This window comes from Plectropomus leopardus, chromosome 23, assembly GCF_008729295.1.
Source record: "Plectropomus leopardus isolate mb chromosome 23, YSFRI_Pleo_2.0, whole genome shotgun sequence".
In the NCBI taxonomy this organism is placed as follows: Eukaryota; Metazoa; Chordata; class Actinopteri; order Perciformes; family Serranidae; genus Plectropomus; species Plectropomus leopardus.
In genome coordinates, this window is record NC_056485.1 from 2,317,815 (window position 1) to 2,336,488 (window position 18,674).

At 37.9% G+C, this 18,674-nt stretch overlaps 1 protein-coding gene across 2 annotated transcripts in view; it reads left to right on the forward strand.

Moving 5' to 3' along the window:
• rap1gds1 (RAP1, GTP-GDP dissociation stimulator 1) overlaps window positions 1–18,674 on the forward strand; it is a 38,574-nt gene that overhangs the window by 13,243 nt on the left and 6,657 nt on the right. Inside the window, exons 5-12 of one of the 2 annotated variants that reach the window (XM_042512110.1) lie at window positions 2,460–2,606; window positions 8,486–8,614; window positions 10,003–10,128; window positions 12,294–12,437; window positions 15,322–15,453; window positions 15,895–16,029; window positions 17,790–17,915; window positions 18,471–18,610. In XM_042512110.1, the coding sequence (XP_042368044.1) occupies window positions 2,460–2,606; window positions 8,486–8,614; window positions 10,003–10,128; window positions 12,294–12,437; window positions 15,322–15,453; window positions 15,895–16,029; window positions 17,790–17,915; window positions 18,471–18,610 (1,079 nt within the window). The remainder of the gene's footprint in view (window positions 1–2,459; window positions 2,607–8,485; window positions 8,615–10,002; window positions 10,129–12,293; window positions 12,438–15,321; window positions 15,454–15,894; window positions 16,030–17,789; window positions 17,916–18,470; window positions 18,611–18,674) is intronic. The other variant, XM_042512111.1, reaches the window with a different exon arrangement.

Below are 18,674 nucleotides of genomic sequence, written 5' to 3' on the forward strand. Positions count from 1 at the left end.
CCACAACAAAAACATTAACACTTTGCACCTGAGGCAAGCCAGGTCCTTCAGAATAAAATAACCATGGGGTCTGGCTTCTATTAATTTAATTACAACAATAATTTTAAAAAAATCAATTATAAAATTACTTTATGTAACTTTTTTCTAACTGTATTTTATTAAATGTCATACCATTAGTGTATTCAACTTGACAGTAGCTACTTTATTTAACTTTACTGTAACAACACTTCATTCACCAGCTTTGTATTTTTGTAGTTAACATTAGTTTAAAGGCCATTTAAATATACCAAGATATATATTGTGTATTGTCATATAGCCTTAAAATATTGCAATATTATTTTAAAGAAATATTGTCCCGCTCTAGGTAAGGGTAAAAATGTCAGGGTAAGCCATTTAGAGGCGTTAGGGTTAGGGTAGTTCAGAACACTCCAAGACACACATTTGCAAATCCTATGATAGCTAAGGAATGACCAATTACACTCTCTCCCTGATTGGCTACTACTCGTTGATTGGGGTGGTTAGGTTTAGGCAAGAGGAGTGGGATTGGTTAGGGTGAGGGTAGGGGCAGGTCCTTCCTTTGCCATCCTAGGATTCGCAAATTCACCTCCAAGACTGGGCAGAAAGCCTGCCATCATAGCCTCCTGACTGCATCCCACTGTCTCGCTGTACTCCTGATGTGGTTGCTGCATAACATAGGGATAACAGTGAACACTTTTGAATGATTTCTCCTTGAAAACAATGTTGCATTCATTTGTACGCATTGACCTGGACAGGATTATTTGTATGATTGTCTGGTTGTCTCTTTCATAAAGTTGCGAAAATTGTTGCATGCAACCCAGTGATCATAGGTGACCACAAGAAACTTGGACTTCTGAACTTTTTCATTTGGGGCATCAACTTTTTCGTAACCCAGAGTTAACAGTTGAAAGAAACAGAAAAGGTTGTGGTGATGCTGTAAGCAATCACAAACATTTAGTCCGTAAACAGACCCCCAGTCAGAGGCTGTCGGAAATCTAAATTTAGCCAGTATAAACCCCAGCCCTGGAAGACCGGATAGCCTAGACTCCCTGCGGGATCAGCAGACTTTCTGTTGCTGCCTTAACATTGGTCAGACGGAGCACTGCCGCTGGCTACTAGCCTGCTGTGACACCTGGGGACACAGCTACTGACTGAAGGTCCATCTCCATAGCTGCTAACCACTCCCTTCTGGGTTAAGCACTCCTCAGTGGCAGGGGCATTTTTGATAGCTAGGGACTAGACATAGATTAATTCTAAACCTTGAAAGCTAGCACATCCCATCACCAGTATCTCTAAGTTCCTGCTGGCAGCCTCTTGAGTTCTGCGAGTCACTTGAGAATCTGTTTATTCCATTTTTTTAATATTCTTTTTCATTCATGTTCTGTTTAACAGCAGATCCATGTGAACAGAAAAAAGGAAATATTATCCACTATGCAATGTTGCTGGGAGTTTATGCCGCCACAAGTGAATGAGAGTAGACTCACTGACACTGAGAATTGTGTAATGCTTCCTTTGGCAGCTACTCTATGAGACAAAGCCTTCCCAGACAAATGCTATGCATTTACTGTTTCTCTGAGTAAACAAAGAAATGAAATAACACCAGTAAAGCAATTAGTAAGGGGTATCAAAGGCAAAGTGTACTGGCCTTCAAAGGAGTATAATCTGGAAATGCACAAAAGCTTGATAATGCCAAACATAGCCATCGTCAATTGAGTCTGTTTTTTCAAGCTTTTTTCCAAGATTGCAGTTCTTTGATTTGGCACTTGTGGATTGTGTTGATTTCCAATTCTTTCACAAATTTCTATCTAGTCAGCTAGTAAAGGGAGAGCTTTATTCAGTTGCCTCACACAGAGAATTGCAGTTTCTGAAGAAATTAAGAGTGTGAATGCTTAATGCTGAAAAGCTGAAGCTACACTGCAATGCTGGCTATTAATGTGTAAAAATAAGGTGAAGAAGGAGGAAAAGTGGCAATAAATTAATTCTTAATGTCATGAAAAATTTGAATAGTACCAATGAATTAAAAATAAGACGTAGAAAACTTAATAGCTTGTTGAAAAGCTACACTGGCTTAAATGTATAAGATAAGCATTCACACCCAATGATTAAATAAAGGCAGGTCATTTCTCAATTGTGGCACTAAATAAATCCAACTCTATGTTCCTGTATGAATTTGAATTTCTCAGATGGACTGCTACCTTCATATGAATCCTAAACTTGGATTTGCTTTATGTTATATAATTGTGGTAATAACTTTCCTTTACCCTTTTATTCAGCATTTTGACTGTTTTCTAGCCTTAGTTTGCATTGATTTGTATGTTTTGTACTGCTTACTTAACATTGCTTTCATATGTATTTTTCAGGTTGTGGTTATTTTTTCTTTTCTTTCCTTTTTTTCCCTTTGCTTTGTGGTTGATTTGTGTCCTGGCCTCTTTGTTTTGCAGATGAGGGCAGGAGTGCAGTTGACCTGGCAGGAGGGGCTCAGATAGTAGCTGAACACATTAAATCCCTCTACCAAAATACTGAGCCGGAAAATGAGAAGCTCTTGACTGTCTTTTGTGGCATGCTGATGAACTATAGCAATGATAATGGTAATGACCATCTTTCCCCAAGAACAAATGTTAACTAATCTCAACTAATCAGCGGATGTTCTCTTTCTTATACACAGATGATGTCACATCATTGTTTTGGGCACAAGACAGTAGGGTTTAAAATGAACCAGAACATTCTATACTTTTCTGTTTTGGACTGATTTTACTCCTGATCTTTCTACCATTGCTGTCTGTTGCTTTTCTCAACTTCCACCACAACAAACACCTCTGAGGTAATCTGCAGTTATTAATATTTGCTGAGAGCCAGCTTTCATAGTAGCACTACCCTTTCTTCCTCTTCCTTCCTCTAAGTTTGTATTGTTATTTGATGTAGGAGGTAGAAGGTATTCATTAGTCCTCCCCCTGCTCTTTAGCCATGCTAGCAGCTTTGCTCTAAGGATGGAAAATTAGGTCTGTTGGTCCATCACTGTGGTGCGTACTAAATTATAGCGATACGCAATATTGATTGTTTTGCAGATATCTGTTATGCTGATATATACTAACTCACTTGGCTGACAACCGCCACTGATGTGGATATATCTTCTTTTTTGTTCCCCACCTAATTTTAGTGATTTTCTAGTCTCTTCTATGCTAGAATTAACATCATATTCTGCATACTCTTATTGTGATGGCCCACCAGCAGATGGAAACATAAAATACAGTGCTGTTGGTGTATGTCATATTCATTTATTGTGCATAATAAGAAAAACACTTCAGTTTAGGGTTGATGTTTTGTAGATGTTCACTTTGTCAATGAAAAAAATTGTTTCTTGATATTGACAGAGATTAGCATGTTGGCCGATTCAGATATTTCAATTTAAAGCCAACTTCTGCCAATACCGATGGCATGCCGATATTAATGTGCATCTCTGCTAAAGTATCTCATCAACTATTGGATGGCTTGCCATGAAGGGTTGTACTCAATTTAATGGTCCTCAAAGGATGAATTATAATTACTTTGATGAGCCCCTGACTTTTTCTCAAGCCCCAATGAATTGATGTTTTTGGTACACACTGAAATATCTCGAACACCATAGGGGGCATTGCCATGAAACGTTGTAGAAACATTCATTGTCCCCAGAGGATTAATTCTAATAACTGGGGAAGACCTAACTTTTTGGATAGCTTAATCAGGCGGTCAAAGTTTTCACTTATTCAGTCAAATACTGCAAAATTTACAAGATAATTGGCACACTTTTTATTTAATAGATATTCACGGTTCCCAGATTATGTTTCCTAGTGACACTTCCATAGCTCCACAGTGAGGTTGACACTCAGTGTTTTAAGTGAACTGTTTGTTTATAAATGTGTCAGTATTGGATTGATTGTTATGAAATGTGCTTCCCACATTCATGTTCTTTTTAGTATGAATTGTAGTGGCTTTGGTGATTCTTTGACCTCTCATGTAGTGCTGTCATTAGGTCAAAATTATAGCTTGTCTAAGATTGGTTTTTGGCTAATACGTGCAGAATTTGTGACATAAGCCTCACCGGTACTTTGTGTTTAGTGCTAATTAGCGAATGTTAGTATGCCAACATGCTAAACTATAGTGGTTACCATACTAAAAATATGCCTGTCACCAAATGTTAGCATTGTTATTGATAGAATGTTAGCATTCTGATCGTAGCATGTAGCTCAAAGCACATCTGTGCTTAAATTCAGCCTCATAGGGCTGCTTGTGTGGCTGTAGACTCTGTCTTTTTACATTTCTTTTTGTGTACAGATACAACCTGCTAATCAATGAGTGGTATAATAGTTGGTAGGTGTATTTTTATGCCTCCTTACTGCAATAGCCGAGGTATGATGTTTTCAGGTTGTCTGTCTGCTGTATGTCTGTTCCATTCTCATGAGTATGAGTGCAGTATTTCAAGAATACTTTGAGTTAAAATGTCCACTTAGACTAAATGATAAACTGGTTAGATTTGTGTGGTCTTGGGTCAAAAGTCAGAGTCACTGTGACCTCATCTGTCCCATGCTTTTGAACGCAACATCTTAAAAACAGCTTGAGGGATTTTTTTTTTTTTTTTAAAGAATTTTTTGTACTCAACGTTGAACTCATTAGATTTTGGTGGTCAAAGTTCAAGGTCACTTTTGCCCTGTCCAGCACATTCTCGTGAATGCAAAGTCTCAAGAATACCTTGAGGGGAATATCTTTAAATATGGCCCAAAAGCCCACTTGGACTCAACAATGACCTGAATAGAATTTAGTGGTCAAACCAGAGTAACTTGTATAAAAATGTAAGAAATACATCTATCCAGCAATCTTGTGAAAAGAAAAAGTAATCCTAATCCTTTAGCTCTGTACAGATTTTCAGTAAAATAACCAACTTTTTTTTCTTTTTAACAGAGAATGAAGTAATTTTAGCCAGATTTTATTCCCATGCTTAAAAAAGTAGCACTTAAACCAAACAGTTTACACACAGTATGCTGTCTATTCCATATGTCTTTGACCTTATAATGTATCTGCATTACTTTCTATGGACTTACTATGATTTCATCTACTATAAATTTTATATGATTTGACATATTTTTGACAGTTTTAAAAATGAGAGTTCTTTTCCTTTCCACTGTATCCCTGTATCTTTTTTTCTAGATTGTGCTACGGTTTGTGTCTTTGTGACAACAAGGCTTGTTGACGGCAGAAAGTATGTGATCTGACGGACTCAGGTCTCCTGCCAAGTGTCTTTTGGCACTGGACGATGGTTGGATGTGTTTGGCTGGCTGATGCGAGGTTTTGAGTTAAGCTAACAGAATGGATGAGTTTTTGTGGCTTTCTGCAGCTTTCAGCAGCTTTCAGCATCTCGCTGACTCTTCATATCTAGCTAATTTTGAGACAACTCCACGCTTCCTAACACTGCATCAGTGCAAAAGAGTCTCAAAGACACCAGTATATTCAAGATTTTTCTGTGACAGCCATTGTGCTGTTTGTAATGTTATCAACCATTATCCTTACTGATGGCAGTGTTTCAAAGATACCAGTCAGTTCAAATAAATTTGGCCTCTTTTTCAACATTTTATAATTTTTTCTGAAGAAAACTGAAAAGAAAAATGTTATTTTCAAGTTTAGATTATTATTCAAAATATACACTTAAAAATACCACAAGATAAGGGCACAGTTAAGACCTGAACACAAGCTATATTTACATAGCCTTCACTCAGTGCTTATCATCTTACATTAGAAAAATACACAGTTAAAAACCCAAGAGCTAATTGAAAAATAACCAGGTACCACAGAGAAGATAACACCAAACATGTCAAAAACAAATCCTAGTATGTGTAATATTAAAAAATAAGAATAGAAGAAACACACACACAACATTGTATAGATAATCGTCTTTAAAGTTCCTAAAGATATTAGGTACAAATATAAGAACTATTTATTATAACAGTACTATAATAATAATAATAATTTTATCATAGCAAGACTTTAGCTTCATTTTAACAGCACCTAATTTAACTTTAATATAGCAAGACAAAACTTTAACACTATTATAACACTTATTTATTTTACCGGATTATGAGAGTTGCTACTTCACTTAAGCGTAACTGCAGTTTTGATAATAAGTTTATATTTAAGTAGTCTACAGCAGTTTAGAGAAGATTTCAAAATATTGAGATATTTGTTGTGTGTCACAATATAGCCTCAAAATATTGCTATATAAATTTTGAGCCATATAGTTACAGTTTATCAATGGCTCTGTACAGTTTTTGTTATGCAATAAAAAAAAAATATATTGTGCGGGGTCATCAGTTTACCTTATTGACCTATGTTTTAGTGCATGCTGGTGGACTAGCTTCTTAATGGCAACACTTTTGGTTTCACTTCTGACCTGCAATGTCTTGTTACCAAACGGCAGACAATCAATATAATCAGCATAAACAATATATAAAGGCTCCTTGAACTGGAAACATGCAGCATCTGTTTGACTGGCTTTTTCTGCTTCTTACCTTCACACCACTTCAGGGGTTTAGCTTCTGTAAGTTCTGATTGACTTCAGATGTTCAATTATCAGCATATGTCTTGAGACTTTAACTGGACATTTTCCATCTGTTCTGCTCATCTGCCCACTCACATCTTCCTCCACCACTGATTCATTCACTCTGGTTTTCCACTTTAAAAAAAAAATCTCAATTCTTTCTTTTTGTTCTCCAGGCACGTCTAAGCTCTGCCACTACTTCCCATCAATTTGCAGATGCTTCTCTGCTCCTTTTAATGTAACTTTTGGAAATTTAAAATGTGCGTAGAGGGCCTAGACATCAGGTTTTGGCTAAATTACAGTTTAATGCAGGTTTGTATATGAAACCTGCCTTAAATATGAATCCACCATTTCAAGTGTTTAATTGTAGTTGTGCTTGTTGCACATTGTAACTAGGATACGTTTAGCCATGTCATACCATGTCAAATGCCAAATGTACTTAAGGAAGGTACTGATTTTTGGTGAATTATTACATTTGAATGCAAAACCTATGTAGCTGCTGGAAAGTAGCTTGTCACAAATGGCATTAATGTATGATAATGATAAATGCAAATGTAGTAGCACAAGAAGAGTCATAAATCAGCAAACTGCCCAACATAAGCAATTAAATACTTAAAGACAGTTGAGCCACATGGCTGTACATCCACTAAAAGAGATCTGTGGGGTTTTTTTGCCACCGAGAGGCTCAGATTATGATTACAAGTGTCCGACAACATTACGGGAAAATGTCCTACAGAGGGAGGAAGGCTTTTGTGAGTTTTATTTTGCTTCTGTCAACTTTAAATAAAATGTATTTTCACGATAAAATTACACCTTGTTCAACCCTTTGAAACCTGAACAAACTGGCTTGATTTCTTTCAAAAACATGGTAATTAAAGATTACAAGAGAACCTGAAAACTAGTTTTAAAAAAGTAATAATAATAATTTTAATTTTAAAAAAATGACTTGGTTAAGTAATTAAAAATCTAATAATGATGTAAGCTAATTTTACATATGTAATTATTATAATTCTAAACGTAGTTTTTCCCTAGCTCTTTTTCTTTTCCCCCTAACTTTGTAAAAATAATTTTCTAGATCTACAAATATCTTACAGCTTGTGGAACATTTCTTGCCAAGTTGCTCATTGTCCTTTTCCCCATGTTGCTGAAAGAAATTGCAACAAATCTACTCAGTGTTTGAAGTTATAAATACTCATGAAAGGTGCCTGAAAGCAGCACAAGAAAAGTGATGTAGATCCAGGTTTCAAAGGGTTAAACGGTTTGGCAGTGGGAATTTCGGGGCTGTATTTGATTAAACAAAAAGGATCTTACTCTTTAAAAAGGTCTGTCTTTGTAGGGATCCTTTCTGAAATGTTGTCAAACACTTATAAAGACAATTTGAGCCTGTCTGTGACAAACACTTTTAACGGGCCTAAATATATGGTGCTCAATTGCCCTGAGTGGTTACATCGGGGCCTTTTTTGCAGCTCCAGCTATTTCTCTCAGTACTGGATCAGTTTCAAAAGTTCCTGTGCCTATTAGTCACTTGGACACAAAAATGTGGGGAAATAGGGTCCAAGTTGGAAAATTCCCAAGGTACCTTTTAAAGGCCGTAGCAACAAAACTCTTTGGTATATTGCATTGACCAAAGGTTTTGCTGGTGATTCATTTATCTTTTTAACATTAGAGGAAGTGTTCCGTAATGCTACCATCTACTTTCCATGGAATAAGGCACAGTGAAAATCATCTTTCAAATTCAAATTTATAGAAATAGGCACTGTTTCTCTATGTATAACAAATCAGCTTTCAAATTAAAAATCTGATGTCACATATTTTGCTCTTGATCTCCTTAACAGCTCCACATAATGTTCGGAACCACAGATCGACTTCCTGTCTCTCTCTCTGTATCTTCACTTTTTGCAGATTCCTTACAAGCTCAGCTGATCAATATGGGTGTGATTCCCACTCTGGTGAAGCTGCTCGGCATCCACTCCCACAACACAGCCCTGACAGAAATGTGTCTAATTGCCTTTGGGAATTTGGCTGAGCTCGGTGAGTAAATGCCCAAATACTGAAAACCAACCAACCATTCTAAAATTGTGACAATTATCAGTAACATTTCAACTAGACCTCTTCAACTTTACTGTTAATTACTGTAATTTGTATCATTTTGGTCTGCCATCATCGGCTCACCATGAGTTGAAGAAGATAAAAACATGACACTCAGAGGTTTGGATATGAAAGGAGATCTTCTGATGTATATTCAAATCGTATTTTATGCATCTCCGCTAGCGGTAGCATTGAGCGGAGGCATTATGTTTTTGGGTTGTCTGTCCTTCCCATTCTTAAGAATGCCTGAGGGAATTTCTTAAAATTTGGTACAAATGTCCATGTTGGTGTAGATGTTGGTGTTCAAAGGTCAAGCTCACTGTGACCTCATCTTTGTCATTCTCTTGAACACAATATCTTAAAAACGCCAGAGGTATTTTTTTTTTATTTGACACAAACTTCCACTTTTAGTTAAGGGTGAACTGATAATAATTTGTCTGTCAAAGATTGAGGTCACCATTACCTTTTATCCATCTTATTCTTGTGAAAACATTCTCAAAAAGGCCTTCAGGAACTTTCTCAAATTTTGGCTCAAATGTATACTTGGACTCAAGGATAACCTGATTAGAATTTGCTGGTCAAAGATTAAGGTCACCATGACCTTTTATCCATCTGAAAGAACCATATCTCAAGAAGGCCTTTAGGGAATTTGCTCAAATTGGCACAACATCCACTTTGATTCAAAACTGAACTGATAAGAATTTGGTGGTCAAAGTTAGATGTGACCTCACAAAACATGATTTTGGACTTAACTTAAATAATTATACACTAATTATTAAAAAAAATCACACAAATGGGATAAAATGATGAAGTGATGACATGGTGTATCCAAAAAGGTCAAAGGTCATCTACACTATAATATTATAATGTTCTGTTAAAAAAAAAAAACAACACTTTCTGGCCATTACCCAACGTCAATCTCAGGAGGAGAGTCATTTGGTCAGATAGTGAATTGGTGACATTAATCTGTAAACTGTGCTGATTGTAGAGATCTTCTGTGCTGTCGAGGGATGATGTGTGTATTATATTTTCACAGACATGGATGTAAACTAACTGCAACATGCAACATGGAGGCATACATTCTCGTGGTGGTAATTCTAGTCTTTTCTTTAAGAATGAAAACAATTTATTGATAAATTGGAAAATCAGCGTGATCTGACTTTTGACTGCCATCAAAAGCGGCTCACAGTTCCTCCTGCAGGGTCTGGAATGCCTTCACTCTGCAGAAAATCAAACCATTAACCTAAATGGAATGCACATACAATGTCCATGTAGGGGAGAGGATTTCTTCTCTCTCATGACATGCCTGTGATTCTCCTCTGGTTTTTCAGAGTCCAGCAAAGAGCAGTTTGCCTCCACCAACATCGCCGAGGAGCTGGTGCGTCTTTTCCAGAAGCAGACTGAGCACGAGAAGAAGGAGATGATTTTTGAGGTTCTGGCTCCGCTTGCAGAAAATGGTAATGAGATGATTCTCTGATCTTTTTTTATCGTCATTAAGCTCTACAAAAGACTGTTATCCAGTGTGTGGGAAGTGTGGAGATTTAAACACTTATTGGTGAGAGACTGCTGCGTTCTCTCATGCCTTCACATGAAAGTCATGTAAATGATCCTCTCAGTGTGACTCATGCTTTCCAGCCTAGCTGCTAACTGCACAGTCATGGCAGACAGCTCCTGCCTTTGCTCAGCTGCTCTTTTTCAAATATTTCTCTCTCTGTGTGTGTGTGTGTGTGTGTGTGTGTGTGTGTGTGTGTGTGTGTGTGTGTGTGTGTGTGTGTGTGAGCGAGCAGCAGAGAGAGCATCTTACTTACTGTTGTTATCATCATGCTGTGCACACTGGGTGCTCCTACATTGTCAGTCTCCAGGACAACGTCCTACTTAACTCTACTCCAGAGAAACCTCGCTGTCTCTCAATCTCTTTCATCCGTCACACTGCATCTTATTCATCAGATTTCTTGTGAGACAACTATTAAACACTTATGTGACAAAATGAGAGGTATGACAGGAAGACAGGGATAAGATAAACGTGTAATAGTAACTAATGTTAACATTAGGCTGGTGTCCATGACAAAGTTCAGCGATATTTTTGAAATGCCGATAAAACACAATTGCAAGATGAATGCATTTCCACTGAGTGACGTTCTGCAACTTCTCCTTTCACAATAACATTCCAAGAAGCATGGCAATGGATGTTCAAAACATTAGCAGCTTTATGTCTATTGCAGCCGCTGCACTAGCCGTCATTATTTCAAGTTGAAGATGATGTAGGCATGTTATGGAGCGATAATGGAAAGACAAGCCCCTCATACGCTGAAGCGACCACATATGAGGGATTTCTGGGAGGTGATAGTCCACGATTTCATAGAGGAATTGTGGATTCAAAATTTTAGAATGATCTGCTCAGCTTTTGAGGAGTTATGTGATGCAAGAACAGCTCTTGTAGCTCCTGCTGTATCAGAGGGAGCCAGTTCCTACTGACAAGCACATAGCATAGCATCATGTGACCTAGAAAAGCCCAAAAAGTGTTTCCATGGCAGTTTAGCAAAATATGGCTTTTTAAGATTTTTAGTTGCCTCTTTTTAACTCTTTTTGCAATAAACAGGAGGGATTTTTTCCCCAAAATGTACGTGTTTCCATGAGGCGTATTTTATATTCGCAGTTTCAATTTGCGCACTTTGACGGATAATGGAAACCCGCCTATTGTCTATTCAATTTTCATTTACTCTATTGTCATTACATCGAAGGAAAATTGATAAATCTTTTTAAAAAGTGCTGGTAAACATAAATTGAGACTGAGGATTTTTTTGTCTGATGATTATGTTTTTAATGATCATGTGGTCTGTAAATTACCGATGTGGGAGAATAAAATGATACAGCGTAGTATTTTAGATATTTTATGAGGCAACATTATATCAGTACTTACCAACTATTTTTTTTAAAGTCAAAAAACGCATTAAAATTGTAAATACCAAGTAAACTTCTGGTAGCGTACTACATCACTTGCTTTTTCAGTCCACAAGATACATTTTGCTGCAAAAAAACATGTTTGTAACAAGAAACTTTATCTTTAAACCTTTAACTTAACAGATAAATCAGATATTGCTAATTTATTTTCTTGGGGGGCATAATTTACATTTGACAAAAGGTTACAAATTGCTATATATAGACATGTAATATTGTGTCGTGACTAAGTGTTATGATAATATCATATTGTGGAACTTCTGGTGATTCCCACATCTATGAATGATTAAATGTCGTTAAACAAAAAAAGTATAATTTTTTTTTTCTTTAGCAAGTTTCTACAGCTCATGGTGATATCTTCAGGCATCGACAGTTTCGGATCAATGTATATATATATATATATATACAGGGTTCTTGAAAAGTCATGAAAAGTCCATGAAATGTGTCGAATGTGTGAAGATTGACTAATTAACCAACATTTCATCACTCTGCTTCCCATGCTGTGCAGTCAGGATGGTATGTGGGGCTGTGACGGCTCCCATGTGTGCTAACTGCGTCATATGATGCATATCATATGATGCACCACTGCATTGCAGCAGCAGCAGCAGCAGCAGCAGCAGCAGCAGCAGTGTGTCTCACTGTCTCACCCTCCTTCTCCTGCCAGATGTGATAAAGCTCCAGCTGGTGGAGGCGGGCCTGGTGGAGTGTCTCCTGGAGGTGGTGGCTCAGACTGTCGACGGAGAGAGGGAGGAGGACATCGCCCAGCTCAAGACCGCCTCAGACCTCATGGTTCTCCTGCTGCTGGGAGGTAAACACCTCAGGGCTCGTCCAACACGTGGGGACAACGTGAACTCCTAATAACATGTTTTAGTATCACCATCTTAGGTTAAATATTTAAGTTGATGTGTTCTATTACGAAATATTTAACAGCAAGAAACACATGATTAGGCACTGGTTGCACCTGACCCGCCCACAGTAGAAGAATGTGTAAACATGATCAATGAAATACACGTAATGTAAAAAATCATCCTCTCACTTAATTTGCAAATGGACACATTTACCAAGACATGGTCAAAATGTTTCTCGTTCATGAAATAGACAGACAGATTTTAGAGATCTGACAGACTAAAACAAAAACTCCCAAACCAACCCCACAAATATGTCGGATAGTCGTCCTTTTTACTGTAGCATGAAAAATATCATTTGAAAGAAAATCTAGATTATATCCTGACAAAGCTGCTGAATTTTTTTTTTCATTCTACATGTATTATTGTTACATACATCCCTGCTCTATGGTAAGATAAAAGCAGGTTAAATTATCCTCTTTTCTTAATTTAAATATTTTTTTTATATTTCTGTATTTCTAAAATATATGATATAGTATTTTTATTACAGTATTTTTCATATTGTATTTTTAATTTATGTATTTATTTATTTACTTACTCCTTTATTTAGTTTAATATGTGGTATTTATGAGTATGTATGTATATATATATATATATATATATATATATATACATACACATGCACACACACACATATATAAGTTTATATAATTTTATATTACCTTTTTGAAATATATTTTCCTGTTTAAAAAGAAAAAAAACAATCAGAAAGATGAGTGTAGTAGATGTCACACTGGTAAAAAAAAAAACAGATTCAATTGTACTAAGAGTGTGCTATTAACTTTCTGTAATCAACAGCAACAAAACTGGAAATGTCATAAATGTGTGCAAAAACACATGAATCCAGTCCCAGAGCTTTCTACTTATGCACAGACAGCCATATTCACATTCTCTCAATCTGAACTGAAAACCTTGTGTAAGAGTGATTAAAAATTCATTCTCCTGACTGTTAGATTACTTTTTGCAGCACACATCCTGCAGCCAAATGAACAAGGTCACCAAGGGAGAGTATTATCCCCTAACACACTTCATTAATTATAACCTACGCACACATATGTGTCCATAAATATAAATGACTAGTCTTCTGTCCAGCTCTGGTGTTGAGTGTTAATAAATGGACCTGCAATCGACCTGAGCATGGTGTATTTTAATGTACATCATGGACTCTGCTGCCTCTCTGATTAGGGCGGTCAGATCACATGATGGTGCTTCTGCTGATGGCATGTTAGCAGTGCTGTGCCACGGTTCACACATCTAATGAGCCATTAGGCAATAACTCATCCTCATGCTTATTAAATGGACTCGAAAATAGTCAACATTCTCCCCGTCTTCTTCATCGGTATGCAGACACTGAGTGTAGTGTGTAACAGATTATTGGCCATCATCCAGTGCCACGATCAGATTACATGATAGTTTTTGGCTGGACGACAGAATGGAAGGCATGGTTACACCATTGGAGTGAGTGATGATGAAAGTGCTGGTGTTTGCCCGTAGGCCGTCACTTGATATCTTCAATTGATATGAATTGGCTTTTGTTTACAGCCATACTGTTTATTGACTGTGTTCTGTATGACATCCTCATGGGACGTATACAGTCGTTCTGTTGATGACTGCTGTTTATTCATTCTGAATCTATCTCATGCTCTGATAGTAGCCGATGTCTGCGCAGCCTCCACCTGTCATGCAGGGACTGACAGGCAGCTCCCCAGAAATCTAACCACATATTGTGGCGACACAGACCACCTGTTTATGTTTTTGTAAACGCGCAACCCTTTCACTTAGTGGAAACAAAGCTTTTATTAACTTTCACAGAAAAGAAATAATAAATTGTAAAGACAATAAAGCTCCGACAATGACATTTGAAGTCATGTGTGATTACTCTTGACTTCATGTGAGTGTTCATCATATGATTTTTGTAGGCTAACCAGGAAGTTAGCATCGCGCTGGTTTCCTCGTCAAAGCCTCATGGGATTTTTGAATGGACACAGAAAGGTATTGTTAGGCTATAAACCAACTACATAAACATACTTAAACGTCACCACCCTGAATCGTTCAACTTCTGATTTAGATTTAGATCCAGCGAATGATCATGGCTATGTCATGCTAGTCTCACTGGTAGTTTCTGTGTCCGGTGTGATGACGACTAACGTCCCTGACAAACACTGTAGTCAGATTTAGCCACATGTTAGCAACCACCTAAAAGACACGTAAAACCTTAAAAGTTAAAAAATTGGGTTTACACTGACATATTTTATATTGCAGAACAAAACATCTAAATATCTCTAGCCTGTCTTAACTACAGACCTTATTTAAGGCATTTTATTGAAATCCCCAAAAAACCCAGGACTTTGAGACGAGGGAACCGGAAGAAAGCTAACGGACTTCCGCATTTTAGGACTAATTACTTCACCACTCTTTTTCAAGTTTAAGCGACAGTATAAGGTAGCCTGAGAGGCGATACACAGGGCAGGGAGTGTCCACAGAGCACTGACTGAGCACACTGTCATTATTGACTTCTTTGACTCAATTACTGCCTCAAATGAGTGTATCAACATTTTCATTGATTCCTCTCTTCTCTGATGTGGATTATGGAGGCAGGACAGCCAGAGGACAATACTCATAGACCTGCAAACTGAAACTATAAATGTTAGGGGGACATGTCCTGAGTGGAATTCAAGATCCTGCTGTCTTCAAACACAAAGGGACCAAAAGTTATCTGTGAGCTTATTCATCTGTACCTACTGAGCAGCAGTCAGTAACCTCCAGTGTGCTCCTTGTGTTGTGCAGATGAGTCCATGCAGAAGCTGTTTGAGGGAGGAAAGGGCAGCGTCTTTCAGAGGGTCCTGTCCTGGATACCATCACATAACCATCAGCTGCAGCTGGCTGGGGCTCTGGCCATCGCTAACTTTGCTCGCAACGGTAAGTTTTACCTCACATTGTGGAGAAACGAGGTCCCAGAGGAAGGTTACCCAACTAAAGCTTTATCATCTGTTTGGAAGGAAATTCTTTATTCAGAATTATGATAGTTTTTCAGAGCGTCCTTCTTCCTGAGTTTCTGAATAAAATTATGCCTATTTGCCCAGGTCTGACAAGTTTGAATAAATAATTTGATTGTATTTTCATCTTTACTGAGCAACTTTTTTTGTGAAAGGAATTAAAAGCCTGCCCCATATAGACGCCTGCCCCAGATAGACGCCTGTCCCAGCCTGTTCCATTAACACGTAACATTACTACCGTTGATTAATTTTGTCACAGTATTAATGACAGGTGACAGTAATGAAACTGTACGACCAGCACTGGTCAGTATCTGACACAACATCACTGTATGTCCTCTCCTGCTGTCTGTATTCCTGAGTGCAGATGGGAACTGCATCCACATGGTGGACACTGGTATTGTGCAGAAGCTTCTGGAGCTGTTGGATCGGCACGTTGAGGAGGGAAACGTCACCGTTCAACATGCAGCACTGAGCGCCCTGCGGAACCTGGCCATACCTGGTGAGCTGAAACATATAATTTTGGCATTGGCAGTGATATTTTCTCTTTAAAAAAAATTTTTTTTTTTTTTTAAATGACTATTTTCTTCAGAGATTTTTGGCGTTTTTTTTTTTTGTTTTTTTTTTTTTTTTAATTATTAATTTTTTGGTTATTTTCAAAGAAAACACACCAAACCTTTATCACCAACAAATTCGTAGGCCTGGCAAAATAAAAATCACCAAAAATGACACCATTTGTCATAAGCAGGAACTGTAAAGACAGAAATTATGGTTGGATTTTCAAGTTTCTGATGTTCTTTGAATAAATCATGTGGGACACACACTTAATGCATTTTCCCTGAGTCACTCAGGGAGACTCAAGGAAAATATTTGTAGCTTTGGAGAGGGTAAAAATAAAACAGCCATACCCCTCCGCTGACAAATTAAGAACAGTCCCTTAGGCATATTCTTATTAAAGAAAAAAAATAGGCCATATAATACCACGAACAGGGCAATAAACTAGTTCCTGTTCTTGGAAAAACAAAACTTTTTCACTCTGTAGCAGGAAAGTGCACTTAAAATAAAAGCTCTGTGTTTCAAATTCATTGTACCTCAAAATCAAGTGTGTTTTTCACAAATTTGACATGGTCAGGAGTCACTTGTAGTTTTTTCAGAATTGAACAGTGACCCACCAGTTGGAAACCACTGATCTTTCACTGAGACCTTTGAGGACTAGGTGTTCTACACATGCTCCTGTTCGCCATGCTGGCCTGCCTCGATGGTTAGGGACAGGGACTTTTTGTTATTTATGAGGGGGAATGGGTGCTGCAAAATGGGTCAGGCATTTAAGAAAAATTAAGCACTAAGGAGGGAATTGTTTTTTAAATTTTGGCTTATGTGAGGGACGATAAACTTTAAATGGTAGTATTCTGTATGCTTTTTTAAAAATAGTCAAACCCAGCCCCTAAACACCAGTAAGGAAGCTAAGCAATGTACTCCTTATCATATTTTAGCCACCTATAAAAATAATCTCAGTTTAATTGAACATTATATTTGAATCTTGTCTCTTTTTTACCTTTCACAACAGCTGATTGAGGCAGCGGCAGAGCTACCATTCAGTAGAATAAAATTTCTCAGTGGAGTCTGGTGTCTTTTATATAACGGCTTTAAATCCCCGTCGGTAAGGGCTGTCTTACATTAGGGTAAAGAGGTAAAAATGTTCTAAATCTAGCATACTCTTAAACTGAAATTAATTTTTTGAGTTGGCTTAAAACTAATCAATGAAGGCAGAGTTTGCACAGCACCATTTGATTATATGTACGTGATGCATTGGTTCTCTATTCCGAAGTTATTGTAACTAAAGATTGTGATTCGGTGTCTGGGCATATCATAGGCAAAGAGGGCATATCTCCACCTGCTGTGGTGGAGTCGGACATACTTCTGTCAATAAATGGATTTTCCCCCGCTGCTTGTACACTAGGACAAGGACAGTAGTCCAATTTATGGCCTATTGGAGCTAAAACTGCAGCTCCACTTAACTGTGCACGTAAACGCACTGAGTAATTTTACCTCACTGAACATGGGAGCTGCTGGTCTACCACTGCCTCTATCTGCAGTTTGTGTTGTCGTGTGACTTTGGTGAATGGGAATTAAGGAGATATATTTTCCCACAAGACAAAGAAGACAAAGCATCAAATACATTTACAAACCACAAAGAATGATCGTCAATGTCAGTCTTTGCGTCTCTTTTAAAGTGCATTGTCTCCCTTTCTCTTTCTTCAGTGGTGAACAAATCCAAGATGCTGTCAGCTGGAGTAGCAGACGTGGTGTTGAAGTTTTTGCAATCAGAGATGCCTCCAGTCCAGTTTAAACTCCTGGGGACGTTACGCATGCTCATTGACACACAAGGTAGGCACTTTATCAGCTCTTTATTTCTGTGCACCAACTCCGTGAAATGATCACAGCAATTAAAGCAACGCATTGTAGACTGAAGGAGGTCTGAATTATATTGTGTGTCTCCTCCAAAAGGTCAGTAGTCATGTCATACACACCACATGAAGTCTGTCTGAGGGCTCTGTGAAAGATTTTCTAAGTGAATATAATGAATCTTTTCTCTCAGCTCTATTGAAGCTCTGTTATGATTATCAAGAGGGTCTCACTGTAGCTGCCTCTCCTCTGAGTCATCTAGACACTGCACAAGTCCTGACACTGGACAGATGGTTTCACATACAGAAAGTCATCATCAGTGCAGTGAAATGAAAATCTGCATTTGCTTCAAATCCTAACTTCCAGCTGAGATTTTCGAAAACATGTGACTGACCCATATCAAGTGCATTTGGGAATATTTGTGAACAGATAGTTTGAAAAAACAAACAATCTCTGATGCATTTTACTAGACTTAAGTGACAGTAAACACCAGAATAAATGACAGCAATGTTTTTTGATGATCACGTGTTGTTTCAGCTGAAGCCGCAGACCAGCTGGGAACCAATGGGAAACTGGTGGAGAGGCTCGTGGAGTGGTGTGAAGCCAAAGATCACGCAGGAGTGATGGGCGAGTCCAACCGGCTGCTGTCGGCTCTCATTCGACACAGCAAGTCCAAGGTCAGACTCAGACACTGGCTCTTTTCACACCGCACACTGCCCCAGGCTCAGTCAAGTGTTAGCC